This window comes from Besnoitia besnoiti, assembly GCF_002563875.1.
Source record: "Besnoitia besnoiti strain Bb-Ger1 chromosome Unknown contig00007, whole genome shotgun sequence".
NCBI classification, from domain to species: Eukaryota; Apicomplexa; class Conoidasida; order Eucoccidiorida; family Sarcocystidae; genus Besnoitia; species Besnoitia besnoiti.
Genome location: NW_021703915.1, coordinates 960,264 through 977,522, shown reverse-complemented (window position 1 = coordinate 977,522; position 17,259 = coordinate 960,264). Strand labels below are relative to the sequence as shown.

Below are 17,259 nucleotides of genomic sequence, written 5' to 3'. Positions count from 1 at the left end.
CGCGTTGCGTGTCGCCGGAGACTGTTACCCGCAAGCGCGAGTGACTTGGAGAATCTTCTTAACCACGCAGAGTGTCGCCTCGACTATACTGAGGTTCTAGGACGAACGAGAAAGCGCCTCTGGAAAGAAACGGAGCTTTGTACCGAAAAACGGAGTGCGCGGACTCGTTTCACTTCCTTGGGATGTCTCTGCCGTCTTTCCCCCCGCCCCCTTCCCCCCACCGGTCGTCTAGCCCCTGCTCACTCAAGCGCGCCAGCGAGGAAGTCCGGAGCCCCCCACAAGGGGCGAAACGTGACGCAGACGTAGCAGAAAGGGATCTCTCTTTCTAGGCTCGAGTCTTTACTCTGCATCCCAAAGCGGGGCCACGACGCGAGCCTCCGATCGTGGCTGGGCGCCGCAGCGACCCGCGCACACGAGTGGAAGGAAAGCGTCGCCCTTTCCCGCCGCCAAGGCAAAACAGATGATGGAGCACAAAAGAGACAGTTCAATACGGAGTCCCGAACATCCAGGCGTCTGTGGGAAGACACAGCACACAGCAGGTCACAAGCGATTCGTGGGGACCGGAATCTGACTCTCCTTCCCTCCAGGTGGATCGGCGCCGCGAGCTGTGCCCCACAAACCGTTCGCATCTCGGCGTCTGTCTCTATCGGGATTGTGAAACAAACAGGATCTGCAGATGCGGCTTTGAGAGCACTGGGCAAAAACACTTTTTCCTCTGCGCAGGGCCAGCCACCCGCGACGTCTCCAACTCGCGGGGGTTTGGCCACCTTGCCCTATCCTCCTCGGAGATTCCGCTGACAGGTCTGTCGGGAGCTTCAACAGAGTCTCTCTTCTTACCGTTGTTGTACTTCCGCGCGCGGCCCATGCGGTTCGTCTGCTCGTTCTGCGGGTTGTCTGAACACAGCAGCATGAGGCCTCGGCAACACAGCATGAATCCGCGTGCGGCATCGTTTGATGCCCCCCTGTTCTCGAGAACACCCCAAGCAACGGATGCTAAGGCGTCCCGTGGCGTTAGGCAGTTCCTCGAGCGCCAGAACCCATCTCGACGCCCCACCAGCCGTCGCCGCAGCAGGCGGCTGGCCCGACCAGTCAGGTGCACAGAGCCGCACAGACGCCTCGTCTTTCCGGCGGACTCGTTTTTTCCCGCGGTGGCGGGGGCTGTGCGAACCAAAACAGAAGCACCCGTGCCGGAACTAGAGGCGCGCCCGTGAGATGCAGTGAGGAACTGCAAAAAGAGAAGCAAAACGTGTTTCTCTTCGCCTTCGCGCGGCCTGCGCACGGACAGTTTGTACGCCCGGCTAGACCCGACCGGGGGGAAGCGAAAAAAGAGGCAGGCCGATTGCACTCACAGCGATTGTTCGGATACAGCAGGTCAGCAGTCCCGGCGAGTGTCCTCATCTCGGTGAAGAATCCCTTGACCTCTCTCCACACATTGACCGCCCAGATCGCTGGAAGCTGCGGAACGTCCAGCAGAAGTGTGAGGTTGGCGAACGCAAGCCTAGGGACACACAGATCGTAAAACAAGCAAAGGGGTGAGAGACGTCACATCCGAGCAAGTCGATGCCGCATTTACCTCCTAACCCAGCGTTCTCGCTGGACCGCAGGAGGCAGCTGGCACAGTTCTACACTCTGAGGAGGCGATTCAGCAAGGTTCCGTCAGAAAACCAGAACTCTGTTTTGCATTGCTCTTTCTTTGGCGACGGCGGCGTGCGTATGCTGTTTCTCCTGCCCAATCGCGGTGATCAACGAAGGCAAAATGCTGCCGTATCGTCTTTGGCTGCCAATTTGTGACCAGATAGTAGTCAACAGTTGAGTTGCGGAAACCTTCTCGGCAGTCCCGAACCGGCCGCATAAAGGAAAGAGAAGACGTACCCGGGGCTGGTCGACATAGTTGTTGCTTAAGAGTGAGGACACAGGGCGCAGCAGCCAGGAACTTCCAAACCGAAAAAATCAAATAGTCGGCACTAGCCTTTCTCCTCCACCAGGAAAGTGAAGGCGCTGGAAACCACCTCGCTTTTTCTTTCTTTCTGGTATCTCCTCGTCCGTGCGAATCCCCGCCTCGCCGCGAAGCCCGATGAATTCACGGTGCCCGTGCAACAGGGCGTTCAAAGTCGAAGAGAACGGGAAACTATAAGAGACTGAGAAAAAAGTAGCGCTGAAGACGGAAGCGGTGAGAAAGTTCCTGAGCTGCCACCAACCGGCAAACGATGGTCACACTTGTTCCGCACGGTACGACGAGGGGTTTTCGAGTGTGCGCATGCAGTCGTTGTTGGGCAGGGGCAGACCTTAAAAACTAAAAGGCGGCGAGAGACAGCGACTATGGACTGGAAGTGATAGACAAGTTTGAGAGGCGCGTTAAAATTTCGGCGGAGTGTAGCAGGCAGTTTGACTCGAGTTCGTTCTCGCCAGAGGTGTATCCCGCGTGTTTTTCCTTACCAACGGGAAACGGACATGAACGGACCGGGCACTGAGCTCAGCGCGCCCGAATTTTTTGTTGGGACGCATAGAGAGTGAAACTTAAAGCCCGCATTCGCTATGGATTTGGCGAGTGTGCTACTGTTCACAGCGACTCACGCGTTTTAGCTGCATTCCCCTTCCCCGAAGAAAAGGCCAAGAGAACATGGAATAGCGAAGGCAGGAGGGGGGGGGGGGGGGCGATGCGGGGGGTGTGCATCTCAAGATCTAGCACTGTACGGTTCCAAATTACTTGAGGCGAGACGGAAAGACTCAGTGAACGCGCACTAGGGCTCTCTCAGTCACACACACGCAGTCCACAGCAGCAGACTGCAAGATCGACAAACAGCCGGGAACGCACGAGACAGCACACACACTATTGTATTGGCTGCGGCGCGGAGCACGTCCCTCTTGTGATTCTCTCCCAGGAGAGAGCCACTCCGCAACAGGTGAATTTGCGTATTCAAGGAGATATTAATCATTCTTCCCTTGGTAAGCGATTTCGAAGACAGAGTAGATGTCCATAACGAGCCGGCACTGACGGCGCCCGCCGTTGCGTGATTGCGGCTCCACGCAAAGTTCAGCAGCCTCGTAGCGGCTTTACTCTGCCACGCAGCTGGCGGCCTTGTGGTACTTCCTACTAACCACCTGCCGGCACGCTACCTGCTGGAAAAGAGACGTCTCTCCTGTCTGCTAGAGTCACTGAAGCAGGCATGCAGTCAAAAGTTGGGAGTCTACTGGGGACACGAAATCCTTCCCCCAACTCCAGGAGTTCGCGTTCTGCTGCATGGTCCCTGTCTCTACGGCCACTTCTGTTGCGCTTTGTGTTGTTAATGTTTCTTCACCATGGCGTCCTCTCGTGCGCGACCGCGCTGAACTCGAAAGCAGCGGATGCACGCAGTTTTCACTGCTGATGCTTGCTCCGCATACCAGTTCGAAATCATGCGGGAACCGGCTCCTCAGCTGATCTTAGCCCAGGGAATCTCCCCAGATTGAGCTTCACGCGTCGGCCGCTGCGTGTTGTTTTGGCGGTGACACAAGAGATGACCTCTTCACATTGTTCCCGGTCGGTTTCTGGGGGCTGCCTACCACTGTGAACTCGGCTGCCATCATGCTCTTGATTTCCTGCTTCTTCAGTCTCCAGACGCCGACATGAATGTTGCGGCGAGCGCACTAGCTGCTCCGTGTCGACAACACTTTTAGAGTTGCACTGTTCTTCTGGTGTTGGACAACACTTTCGGAGCGATGAGGCATCTATCGTCTGAGCAGCGTGCATATTTCTTCTGTCCTGCGCGTGTTCGCCTTGACACACTGCGGCGCCTTTTCTTGAGTTGCTGTCGTCGAGAGGACGCCTAGCGCTTCTCCGAGTAGAAAAGTCTGAACGCGCTCCGCTAAGTTGCTTCTTTGCGTAGGGACCAGAGCCAGTCACAGTCTCGCAAAGGCCGCGGTCTTTGTCTTTCCGTGTCCGGCGTGATTGATATTCTGGAGGATTCGCAGCCTTCGCGAACCGTGCTGGCATTGCTCTGCATTCCAACTGCAACTTCGCATGCTTCCCTGATGCTTCTCTTCCTGCTGTGTCAGAGCCCCTCTGAGTCATGCCTCCAGTCAGGAAAAAATGTGGATGTTCTTGTTGCCTGCCACAGCAAAGTCCTCACGTGCTTGCGTAACAGAGGTAGTCCTCACGCTGTGCAAAAAGGTCGCCCGCGACAAACCCGGTCTCTCTGGAAAAAGTAACACTCCCCGGGGTCAGGCAAGGGCCGGTGCAAAGTAACGGCTCTGAGCTATCATTTTCATAAAGGAGCTCTTCTGGAGAGTCACGACGGTGTTCACGTGCGGGAGTTCCCCAGTGTCTTTCTGCAGGCAAAGGGGCTGACAGACGCTCTAGCAGGTAGGCGCGATTCTCGGAATCCGTCGGCGACGGAGGTGCAGGGACAGGGGCATGTCCATTCTTTTCCCTCTCGGCAAGAACTTCTCGAAGCTCTTGCATCACGGGTTTCCGTGCCTCCAAGAAGTATGTGGAAGGTGGCAAAGGCTTCCACAGTTGTAGCACCAGTTCAACTGTGGAATGCAGATCTACTTGCGATGACTGCGAAAGTGGCGATTGCATACTGGGCCCTTCGGTAGCGGATACCTGTGGTTTCCCATCGCTTCCCACGCTGGTAGTTCCAGGGCCGGACGGTGAGTCAGTAACCTTGTCATTCAGATTGAAGCGGTTCAAGCTGCCAGACTTGCCAGCGTCGTCGTCCTTAGGAAGGACACGAAACGGTTCCTGGGGAGGCTCCGTTGGTTGAGTCAGGAGGGGAACCTGACTTGAATCACTTCCGGACGCCCCTGTGCTGAACACTGAAGGCATCGAGGAACTGCCATCAACGGACTCTAACTGTCCTTCCGCGTAGGGTGAAGCTGCCGGGCTAACACAGCTGTGTGGACCTACACGTCGCTTCTTTGTCACCTGACTCCTCGTTCCATAAATACAATCTTCAGAGGGTAGTGTAGTTCTCCGTGCCGCTCCAGCAGATTTCAGTGCGGTGTCATAGGGGACAAGAAGACCTCCTGAGTCTTCAGAGATGCCTGGATCTTTCCGCTTTCTCTCTGTGCCATTGCTTCCGCCCTGCGCGGAGGATCCCAACTGTGCAGTTAGGCGGCAGCAAGGCTGTTCCCTCGCGAAGGTCGAGCACTCGCTCCGCTCTTCCTGGTCGGAGCGAGTGCTCGACCTTCGAGGTCGATAAGAACACTTGGCACGTCGGCGTTGAGCATTCAGGTTGCCGGAACAAGGTGCGGCGGTAACGCCGCATGGCATACCAGCGACAGTTCCGTTGCCCGCTGCAGTCAAAGGACGTCCAGCCAGTTCCCTGCCTAAAACGAACTGCCTCGGACCTCCCTCCCCTGATGCCACGTGGCGTGCATCTCCTTTAAGGCCAACTAAATCGAGTGGCAAAGACGTGGAAGGGCTGCTGCTGCGGCATACACGTAGTCTCACGTCGTGTTCGCTGACAGAGCGTGGTTCTGTCGAGAGATACTCTCCTTCCGAAGATCTTATCATCGCAGCATTGTTTGACAGTGGCATGCAGCGGACCGCATCTTCTCGTATTTGGTTCTCGGCCGTCCTCTGACGCGTTGAATGATGATCTCGACAAAGAGTGAACGGGTCCTGACGTACTGCTTCCTCGCGGTATGGAAAGAGGACGCTCCCTGAATCGTAATATTCCTTCGCCAGCCGCTGGCTCCCTGGGCTGCTCACGCTGTACCGGTGGTCAGGTGAGGCGGAACAGAGAGGAGGAATTCGTGAGGCACGCATAAAGCTGCGAACACCGTCAGAAAAAATGGACTCTTTCCTGGCTCCCCGGGCAGAGTTAGCAGCTACAGGTCCGGGCCCCGCAGGGTTGCAGTCGAGACGAGGCTTCATAGGTAGATGATGACTGCGTCCGCTGGGCAGCAATGTAGTGGACGGAAAGCAAGCGCTCTGCACCCACTCCAGAACACGGTATCGCCGGTTTTGTACTATGGTATAAATCTGCAGAGGACTCAATACGAAGTTCTTAGCAGGCGTCTATGCTTTTGCCACCAAACGGGATACCATAGAGAAGGAAATCAAGGGCAAACTCACCACCCAACGCGGAAGAAAGAGCTTTTCTGACCCCCATAGACTTTGTCTTCCTCTCTCGTATGTGCCCCAGTGTTTATGGGGTAATACAAAAACATGGAAACAAAACAAATTCACGCAAAAACTCTTGCTCACTTTGCATGGATGCGAGAATCTGCATTTCACGCCGAACAGGGGCACGACGGTAAATGAGCATCAAGCTCTTGCTCCGCAAATACCGCGTACGTACTTGTTGGGTGAAAGCGAACCATCAGAGGCGCCAATAGCGGAATGTGAAGACGACGGTTTCGCAGAGGGCGAGATGGTACTTGAATGGCGCCTATGAAACTGACAGTATTCTGTTGAAGGGTTGATAGCACGACCACACATAATCCTGATTATGAGCAGGCTGTCAAGATTCTGCCCCCACACTAAACAAGCTGATTTCAAGATGTCAAGGATATCTGGTGCTGCGCTGATAAGTGAACGTTATGAACCACAAAGAGATGGTTCAGCCACGCAGTTAGCGCCTTGCGCTGTGGAAAGTAAGAACATCCGACTAGGAAAAAGGGTAGTCGGGTGTGCTCGTCCAGCTGAGAACGGCAGTACTATTCTGACACGCTACAGCGCGGTGATTGAATCGTCCGTAAATCAACCATCGAGCGCACCAGAAAAGTGTAGTTTCAAAGTGAGCTAGGACAGCAGCCCCCCCCAGTCGAATCGCAACATCGGTGGAACAGCTGCGACAACCGTACCAACGTTGACTCCCCCAAGCGGAGCACGACCGTGATTGTTCGCTCGACTGCACTTCCGATCGAAAGATGAATACGCCAGAAACCTCTCTTGGCTCCGGAGAAGATATAACACGGAGATATTGAGCGCTACGCCAAAGGAGATTTGTAAGAACGTGGTGGATTGAAAGGTGTGAGCACAAGCAAAGAAACTTGGTGTTTCATTCATCTCCCACCACGCTCGCTCTCTACAAAGTCCGCCTTGCGCCATGTTTGCAAGAGTCTATGGACGCTCGTGCAAACATGACACAGCGGTTCTCTGGTAGCTGGCCGGAGGAGGGTGTGCAGTGCAGTGAACTCGACACCGGGGCTCCGATGGGTGGTAGTCCGTTTTTCACCTTTTAGGCGGGCACTGCGGACCAACTGGTAATGCGAGACTACAGTACATCCATGGTCAAGCCTCACGCGGTCGCTAACCACCTCACGGCGCGTGGGGTGAGGCCGCAGTAAACTTGGTGCACAACAACTGGAGGACAACCTTTGGGTGCGGGAGTGTTCTGTATTGTGCTAGAGTTTGGCAGGTCGATAGGATGCGGTGGGCTGGCCACTGCGCCTGCAACACGCTCACATCACGTCAGGGGTACCTTCTTCCAGATTTGTAGTTTTCGCATGCCAGGTCTTACGTGCTAAGGGTACCTTCTTTTTTCCGTGCAGTGCCGGTGTAGACTGCAAGACAAGCCTTCCGGAGAGCTCCAGTTGGACCGCATCTTCTAGACATTTCGCCTGGGCGGCCCCCTATTACCAACGGCTGGCCTGACACGAGACACACCAGGACAACAATTGGCGTAAGCTATTTCGGGCTTATCGTGTTATGACACTCTCGCGTACTCCCCACCCGGGTGAAAGGAATCCAGATTTGAGATTCATATTACGTACCAGTGGTAAGCGGTATGTGAAACTTAGGGTATCGTTCGCATCATGACCCAGCTCCTGCCACTCCCGTGAGCGCCACAGGATGTCCCTCTTGTTGCTAGCTGCGAAAGACATGGAGCAACCTCGTTCCACATTTACATCCCACTCACTTCAGCCTACTCACGCTCCATTCACTGTATATATGCATATATAGTCGCATATACGGAGACGGTGCAATCGGTGCACTGCGGTTTTCATAGGTTCCAGTACTAGTGCCAGAAGCTGTCCACCATGCATCTGGACTATCATCTTCACTGCTCTCGCTTGACAGAATAAACAGCTATGGGAACGACCTCTATATCGCCAAGCGTGTTGCGTAGCTGCAGTTGTTGGTGCGAGCTGCGTGTGTCTTTCAAATAGGAAGGCCATATGCGTCCTCTTCGCTGTTATCACTTCCTGCCCACACATGTGTGCCCGTGCGATCCAACACCAGTCGGTCAGAAATTAAGTGACGCGGCACCTCGGCAACGGACTTTCCCCATACGGTAGTGAAGATTCAGGTAAGCTGCTCCGACACGTGGCGCTCGTGTGACACGGAATGGACTCACGCAGTAGCCATTACAGGCAATTATCACTCGACAGGCGCAAGCCCACAAGAACTCCTCGTCACCGATGAGGCACTTTCCAAGACTTCTTTGCAACGATCCCTTAAGCACCGTTCGCCCCATTGAGTGTGCTTTCTTCCGACCGTCATACGAGGCTCTGTGCGGCCAAGTGGCGCTCATCACGCGCGCGCTGTCTCCATGGGAACGCCCAGTAAGTTGAAAGCAGGCGTATTGTATCTTGCGCCTCTATCTAAATGAACCTCTCATGTTCGCCCACACACTAATATTTGTAGGGAAAGAAAGAATCTGGGCATTACTTCTTGTTAGGATGTTGCGCCCTCTCTCCCTTAAGATGCGCATCGGTGTCTGGCTCAAATTCACGTGGTGGGGCTCTGCGCACGCTCGGAAAGCGTGGCTCATTCCTGTCTACTGTCAAAGCGCAGCAACCACTCGCCTTCATCGTGGAGGAAAGAAGGGGTCGGACCCCCCAAAAGCAGAATGAAGCGAGAGAGCCTGCCGCGCGTCCCCCTGCCCCCAGCTGTCGGTCTCCGCCCTCATGTGTAAGAAACTGCCGTCTCGTGCGGTATAGTCTCTCGTCGTAGACAGCCGCGCGGCTCCCTTTCTCTTTGCTTATTCCTGCGTCGCAGCCAGAGCGGGAGCATACATGCTGAAAAAAAATAAAGCGGGGCCGCAGAGGCGCAGCCTCTGGGAGCGATTTCACCCGTCGCAGGCCTCGGAGACCTCGTGCTTACTGCAAGGAGGCCGGACAGCTTTTCGACGCGTGCGTCCCTTGTGTTGCAGCGCAAATTTACGCTTCCCCCCATTTCTGTCTCAGGGCATCCGGCGAGTGGAGTTCGCCGGCTCTTGTGTCGGCCGATACGCATCTCCTCCTGCGCTCTCTGTAATTTCGCAACCGGCGGGGGAAGCGAAGTCGATTTTGAACTTGGCGAACGGTTTAGTCGGTGCGTCTTGCGCTTGGTGGAAGAATCCTTCATTCCGGGAGACTGACGGCCCCCAGGGCACTATTGCGTCCCGGAGTCAAATGCTGGTGCTAAAAGGAAAGCGTATGTGCGTGAATATCCGAGGGGGGGAGTAAAGATATCTTTCGTAGGCCCCATTCACGCCCACTGCACTTCCTGTTTTTCTACCCGCTTGTCTTCCGCGCTGCTGCTTCCCAGACGCCCCTAGCCATTTCGGGCGGTAATATATTTCGCGTCCCTGCTGTTGTGTGGCGTCGCGTCCGTCGTGAGAGCGCGCGCCAGCCCCGGTTTTTCGGTAGCTCTTGCCACCACCTGCTGGGCAATGGGAAGTTTTTCTATGTCATCAGAAATCCGGTTCGAGACGTGCCTTCTGTTTTCTCTCCCGCCGTAAGCCCCTCGTGGAACGGCGGTTGAGAAGGCGAAGCTTGCGTCTCTGTCCGGCGGCGGCGATTGCTCGACATCATCATCAGGCGTGGCGGGACGGGCAGCAAATTTCCCCAGCCCGTGATGTGCGTAGCTCTGTGCCTTGGTCTTCTTCTGCTTTAGATAGAACATTGCCTCCTGGTTTCATAGTCAGTCGCAGGACGTGTTCAGGTCGGGGAGGGGACCGCCGTCGCTATTTTTTCTTCGGCTGACCCAGCAACATCGACTTCCGGTGGTGGTGTACGGCCGCACGATGATTCAAGTGCGCGGTCGTCTGCAACTCACGCCGCGTCCTCGCCGAGAACGCCTTTTCTTCGTGAGCGAGGTGCCCTAGATAGCTCTGCACGACAGCTCTTTTAGTTGGAGTCAGACCACGACGAGAACCACACTTTCTCTGGTGCCACCACGACGTGGAGGGCAGAAATGCTTCCATCTCTCGAAACGAACCTTTCCAAGTGGGAGTCTTCAGGTGCGCTCGCGCGGGGCGTCCGCAGTGACGTCTCCGACGGGAGTGCCTCTTCCATGTTTCCAGCCGCTGGAGCTAGTGAAAATGCCCTCTCCAGCTTAGGCTCCGCCAGCGTCGTCGTCGTAGGACCGCCAACCGGTGGTGCTAAAATTGGCGAGCAAAGTGCCTCGCCGCGGCACCCGTGCCTTTCTCGAATCCCAGGCAGGTCTCATCATCACCCGCTAGAGGCGACACTCCCGCCCGAACGCTCGACGTCCCTCGAGGTTTCAATGTCGACGCACGAGGTTGCTGGCTTGGCCGCCCTCTACTCCCTGCCTGCCGCCCCCAGCCCCTGCGATGACCTTGTGTTGGAGCAGTTGCTCACGTCCGCAAACGGGGCTCTCCGACCGAAGCGAAACTTGCCTCGCCAGCGAGTCAGCCGTCCACCGAGTCGCCCGGGGGGCGGCAGCGGCGGGGAGACGCAGCAAAACGCGTACCACGTGACTACCGCCGCAGACCTATCTTCGCGACCTGGCGAAGAAGAGGACTGCCTCTCTTCTTCGCTTACCTCCAAGCCTCTCCCTCCTTCTCCACTACCGCCCGGCGCTGAACTTCCTGCCGACGCGCTCTGGGCGCCCATGTGGCCTCCAGACAGACAGCCGCGCGACGCCCTCCCTTTCGCGGCGCTCCCGCGAGAGGGCCTCCGCCTGGGCAGTCGGCGCTCCCCGCGTGCCGCCACCGCGTCGCGGGAGGGACGCGGGAAGCCGGAGGCGGGCGACGCCACGGGCCGCAGGGACGCAGGGGAGTTGTCTGAGCACGCTGTGTCTTCCGAGGAGCTTTCTGGGAGTTTCTGGGAGCGTTCTGTTCAGCGCATTCTCGGCGAAGCGGCGTCGGCGCTGCGGCGCTATCCGTTGGAGAGCCGCACCGCCGCCGCCGAGGCCTCGAATTCGCCAGGTCTTCCCCCCCAGGCTCGCAGCTCAGCGGCGGCATGGTCGGAGGAGAGCAAACTGCTGTCGCTTCGCGCGCTTTCCCGAAACGCCGCGGACCCTCGCGTTCCGGAGGCCACCTCCGAACTGGTTCAGGCCGTCGCGGAAGGAGTCCTTCGCTCTGGCCGCGGCGCGGGCGGGACTGGCGAGGGGCGGGGCGCGATCAGCGCCTCTCCACTCAGAGGTCTCGACACGCAGCCGCAGCGCGGGCGCAGAGACGGCCCGCCGGGAGGTGCTGCCTCCGTTGACGAGGTCGCAGAGTGTCTCGAGCGCTTGTACGAAAAAAACGCAGAAAACACCGCCCGCTTGCGTCTCGCGTTGATGCTGTCGCGGGGCGGCTACGTTCACCCCAGTGAGTGCTCCAGTCGAGCGCAGCTGGACTGCGACGAGGAGGCGAAGGATGGGCTCGAGACCGCCGTCGCCGCGGAGAAGCGGGGTCGGGCGGATCTCCCCGGGGAGCTCTGCTGTGCCCCGGCCGCGGAGTGCGCCGCGGGCAGGGGGCTCGGGGAGAACGACTGGGAGGCCGCAAGCGGGTTAGCGGCTGGCGGGAGTGCAGAGGGCGCACGCGCCCTCGCAGATGGGCGCCGGATTCGCGCGCTTCTCGCGGCCAGCGCAGCAGGAAGCGCCATGGACGGCAAGCGACGGCGTAGGGGTTCCTTCGGGGAAGAAGTGGGGAGAGGAGGCAAGCTTCTCTGCACGGAAAAGGACGACGACGCGGGTCTGGCTGTCTCCTCGCGTGTGGGATGCACGCGGGCGGACGACCTGCTTTCCAGTCTCGCTTCGCGGGTCACCCATCCGCGAGCCTTCGACGCGTCGTGCCCCCCACCGGAGGCGCTCCGGTCGGCAGGGGCGGCTGGAGACGGCTGTGCCCCCTTGCCAGGCACCGTGGTGGGCAACGCTTTGCAGGCGGACTTGCCGTCGCTGTGTTTTCTGGCACGCGGCGAAACAGGCTTCCAAGCGGCGCGGCCGCAGCCGCGGGGGTATCCGCTCGGCGAAGACGAGGCTCTGCGACAGACAGTGGCGCGCCGGGAGCTCGACATGGGTCAGTTTTCGAGCTCCGTGGTGCGGTCGTTTCCGTTTCCCCTCAGTCGCCAGGTGGTGGGCGATCGGCACGCGACGTTCGCCCCCGCCCAGAGCGAGGAGCTGGACGAGATGAAGACGCGCAGTTCGGGCGTCGCGACACCCGAGAGCGATTTTTTCGTGATGAAGAGCGGTCGGCTGCCTGTCGGGAGCGAGGTGAGGGGAACTGCGGACAGACATGCGGAGACGCAGGGCGGAAGGCGGTTTGGCAAATTCGCGGCGGGCCCTGGAGTGCCAGACTGCCAGGAAGGCGGCGTGGGCCGGCAGCCGGCGCCGGTCGTGGACGGTCGCAGCGGAGGCCCCCAGGCGGGGGACGAGGCGGAAGACCGGAATTTGCCCGAATGTTGGACGGTGGGACAAAAGGACCACTTTACGGAGAAGTACAAGTGGCTGTTCATCAGTGGCGGGATGCTGGGGTGTCTGTACTGTCGGGCAATGAAGGACAGAGGGTTGCGGGCGAGGAAGCGGGGGATGAAGATCGTTAGTCACTGGGCAGACGGGGCGGTGAAGCCCTCTGGCGCGTCGCGGGTGACCAATATGCGGAGTCTGCGCAAGAAAATTTGCCGCCACCAGGACTCGCGGACGCACAAGGAGGCTGCGGAGTTGCTCGGCGAGGGCTCTCTAGAGGAGGCGTTTGGGGGCGCGGGTCGGAAAGTGCACGATGCTGCGCGGCTAGCGACGCTGCGCGCGGGTGCTGCCTCCCCTGCAGCTATGGGGGGCAACACCGGAATGAACGACTGGGAGCGGCAACTGCACTTCCTTGAGCCGCGTCCGCGCGGAGAGGCGCCGGGCGACGGCTTTCCGCCGCGGATGGGCGGAGGGCCGCCGGTCGGCGGACCGGTGCCTGCGGTGCCGGAGCACGCCCGGACAGGGGGGGGACGAGGAGACGACAGGGAGACCGGCGGGCACGTCGGATTTGCGTGCGGGCAGCCGCGACGAGAGCCGGCCGCGGACAGCGAACCGGAAGAGGACAGCGACGATGAAAGCGTGGACTCGGGCCGCCGAGGCGAATGCAGTGGAGGCGCAGACGCGAACGGGCGCGCTGAGGTCGACCTGCGGAAGACGCATGCAGCCGTCTTCCGGGCGATCGATGGCGGATAAGATGCGGGAAGATATTTTTTGGGGGGGAGGAGCAGCCGTGCACCGTACGCGCCACGGGGTGAAAGGGGTAGGGGGGGAACCCGGGACGGGGGGAGAGGGGGGGGGCGAGGACGTTGGAGGCAGAGTCTGTAGAGCAGGGATTTCTTAGTGGTGGCGCGGAGGAGATGACTGCTGTTTCACAAGTCGGACGCTCGATGGACTGTTGAATTTGCCTGCGAAGGCAAGTGGATCCATGTCCGTGAACTGAACAGTTTGCGTGTATTGCGTCTGACTCTGGCTGTATGGAAAGAGAAGTGGTAATTGTGCAGAAGGCATTGGAGTCAGTGAGAGGATACGACCACCGCGGCGGGGGGGGCGGGGGAAGGCGGTGGGCTGAAGGCGGCTTGACGTGTGTGTGGCAGGAAGACTCCACAGCAGCTTGCTGCGAGAGGCGAGGACCCGTCGCCGCGGAATGCCGCATGCACTGGAGCGTCTGCAAGTGGGCTCCGTGCGTTGGAGGTGGGTAGGTGTTCATTTTACTCCGCATTCGAGGGAGAGTCAACCGAAGCTCGAAGCAGCTTGTGTGCGCAGAACCGCGTCTCCGGTTCCCCCATAGTTGTGCAGGAAAGTAGGGGACGGTGATGGAGACAGGTTTCGAGAGACTTTTTCAGAGGGAAGGGGGCGGACGACTCTTGTCTTCGCCCGAGCTCAACGTGCCTTCCTTTCACCTCATCTCAGGCCGCGGGCTCATCCAGGATGGGGAGGGAGCTGCCGTTTCGTCTTCCCTGCATTCATCGCGTTGTAGTTGCTGCGTACATCCCGGGGAAGAGGCGGAACGCAGAAAGTGATAGCCCATCCGTCACTGTTTGGACAGGTGCGACGAGGTCCGCTGGAAACGCTCAGGGAAACAAGGGAGAACTTGGACTCCGCAGAATAGACAGCGCTGCGCCGCGGCACCTACGGCCTCGAAATTGCGTACACATCACATGAAGACGAGAAGAAGGGCGGTGCGGGAGGGGAGGGGCGGGGGGGGACTCCTGCGAGGACTTCCGTCGGGCACCACACGCGGCTGCTGCGTAGAGGAGCGGCGGTGTCGAGCCCCGCGCTCCTCCGGCGTCCCACAGGGCGCATCTGCCTAGATCTTCGTTTTCTTGGCGCGTTAGTCAGCGAGAAATGGATTCGCCTCCTCGTTGGCGGCGTCCGTGGACTTTTCGAGACTTGACGTCTGGCGCACAGCCGTTTGTGTTTGTGTATCGCGGCGAAGCAGTGCCCAAGGGTTGCTGCCAAGCAGTGGTGAGCGCCTCGCGCTTCCCTGTTGTCTTCCGTGTCTATGTCATTTCCCTGACACTGTTACGATCCGCGTCGCAGGCGAAGCCACGTTGCCCCTGGAGCAACTCTTGCGTTTTTTTCTCAGTGTTGTGCGATTCTTCACGCAGTGATGGAGGAAAGGGAGGACAGAAGCAGCTTCGCTCGGGGGCCGGGTCCCATCGACGGTGCGTAACACACGCATGTGCAGGGGACGTGAAGAGGAAGAAGCGCCCTCTCCTGATTTTCCGCAGTTGAGCCACGCTGCCCTACCCTCTTATAGTCGTCTTGATGTCGGGCTCGCAATTTGTGGTTAGTCACCGTTCTTTGAAAAGGCTTCGCTCCCACGATGGCATCGCAGTCCGTTTTTTCCCGTTGCGTTTACGAGGCTTGCATCTTCTCCGGATCTCGTGAGCGTCGAAATGGTGTGCGCGAGTCGAGCGCGGTGCATGACGGGGAGACAATCATTCGCGCCATGTGCCTCGTTGTGGCGTCTTGTGTGTGGCTGGCGTCGAAGCTTGAAGCGTGACCGGTCGCGCGTCGGCTGTCGCCCCGTCTTCCTGTGGATGCGAAGTCTCTGTCGAGCCACTCTAGCAAGGCAGTCCGAAGAGAGGGTAGGACTTTCTGGAGACCGGAAGAGTGTATGAACCGCCCGAAGCGTCCGGTTGCCGGCGTTCGGCGGGGTTCTGGTTCGCCATCTCATGTACACAGTGTCTGGGTCTCCATCATGTAGCTTGTGGACTGCAGCCCTCTGCGCCGCCAGTGGCGGGGTGCTACGCAGTCTGTTACGGTGGACACGCAGGTCAGCTCGAGTGTGGGATGTGTACGTAGTTAGCCACTTATCATTATATTGTCGGATGCTTCATACGCCAGAAACTTCATGCACGCTCTTCCTGGCAGCCCCCAGAGGTCGGAAGCGGGGAGGGGAGAGGGGGGGAGAAAAGACGCCATTCACAGCGTGGCAGCGCGTCTGCGATTCGACCACTGTTCATGCCGCCGCGGTCGACCTCGAGCGGACACCCGAGACGGCGTTTCATGAGGACAGTCTGTTTTTCTGTCTTGTGTATGCGTGTGATTCTATCGGACGACGCACTGCCTGCAGTTGCGGCCCGTGCCTAGGATTCGTGTGGGGGGGGGGGCCGCTGTGTAGGACTGATCAACCCCGCTGGGAAGAAATATCGCATTCCACATGTAGGAGACGCAATGGGCGTGTCGTGTCGTTTTAGAAGACTTGGTGTTCTTAGCTCTGTATATTGTCAAGAAGGTGCCGTTTTGCGGAACTTTTGGTGGAAGCCCAGTGATTGTGGCCTTTGACAAACGCAATGGACTTTTTCTGTGTCCAAGCCTCTGATCAATGACTTGTCTTCATAAAACAGCCGTCGTGAGAATTTCACGCTGCAGACAGCGTGCCAGGGTTTGGGCTGCGACGCTGAGTTGAACCGGCAGGGGGGGGCTTGCCTGTCCGCAGACCCGTGACTCGCACATTGCATCCCACATCTCGGGGTGAAAGACGTGTGGCAGCGTCATTGGAATTACAATGAGGCTTCGACTGTCGCAGGCAAAACCAGTTCGTGTACGCATGCGATTACGTCTTTTCCCAGCCGTGTCGCACAGGAGCATTGGGTCGGGCGAACGGAGGCAGTTTGTTCGATTCTCCGCCGACCGAATCGTATTTCATTTTTCGTTATTAAGAAGCGACGCTGGAGTAGACGCTGCGAAGCTCACGTGGCGCGTAGTTTTAGCAGGCACGTGACGAGTGCTGTATTAGAACCATGGACCAGCAAGGATTCAGCAAAAGTTGCCACCAAGCTACGTAGTGAGTCGCGGTATACAACGCATGCGAGTCAGGCAGCATGACGCACCGCCCGCTTGTTGTTGTTGGCCGGACCACGCTGTCTAATAACCCGGGAGCAGAACAGAAAATGAGTTTCGGTTGGCGAACAACCAAAACTCGATGAGGACTACTTCAGCCCTTAGAAACAAAAGTGACTCCGGCACGGAGAGCGTGCAACGCGAAGTGCTCCACACGCTCCCGGATGCTGATCGAGGACAAGACAAAGGTTTCTTTTCTGAATAGCAGATACCAGGTTTACGTTTAGTGCAGCACATTATTGCGACAATAAAAGGTGCTGACGTTTAAGCGGAGCACTCGCCAGTTTGGGCACGGAGCAAATCACTGAATACCTTCGCGTTGGTGACGACCTCATCTTCCTCAGTATCAAAGGGGTAGTAGAAGCGGCCTCCACGAGGAGCTAGTGCACGATTGTGCGCGACGTCAGCCGTCCCCGTTTGTTTCTAGCGCCCGTTCAGGTGTTCGTCTCCCTCTCCCCCGCAGACCGTTTCTCTGAAGAGACATGCTTCCCGCGTACGTGTCCGCGCGGCCGATTGTGACTCCAGTCCCAGAGACTGCAGCTGTCTCACTGAGACGGACGTCACAGGTTGTACTCGGCAGGCTCCATCCCAGGATAGGGACCAGAGTGCAACCCACTGATGACGGTAAAGAAAGAAGCGAGCCGCTGAACGAGCAGAGCCTCTGCAAGCAAGAAGCCCGCTGCTTGGCTGCTTGGGCGTACATGTTCAACAATTGCTTAGCAGAAGGTCAGGCAATGCTAAACGCTCCGTGGCACGCTGAAGGAACCTAACTGCGGCCTCTACTGGCGCCGCCGTCTTCGGGA

General features: G+C 58.3%; 2 protein-coding genes across 2 annotated transcripts; one reads left to right on the top strand and one right to left on the bottom strand.

Moving 5' to 3' along the window:
• Positions 1-484: 484 nt before the first annotated feature.
• On the bottom strand, positions 485-1,889 carry BESB_071660 (uncharacterized protein; the record flags this gene model as incomplete). The annotated part of the gene is made up of 4 exons (XM_029365539.1): positions 485-513; positions 838-894; positions 1,350-1,498; positions 1,873-1,889. The coding sequence occupies 4 exons, from the start codon at positions 1,887-1,889 to the stop codon at positions 485-487; spliced, it is 252 nt and encodes an 83-aa protein (XP_029218023.1).
• Positions 1,890-10,111: 8,222 nt separating this feature from the next.
• On the top strand, positions 10,112-13,300 carry BESB_071650 (uncharacterized protein; the record flags this gene model as incomplete). Its single annotated transcript, XM_029365538.1, has 1 exon — positions 10,112-13,300. One exon carries the CDS (start codon positions 10,112-10,114, stop codon positions 13,298-13,300), a length of 3,189 nt encoding a protein of 1,062 aa, XP_029218022.1.
• Between the last annotated feature and the right edge of the window lie 3,959 nt (positions 13,301-17,259).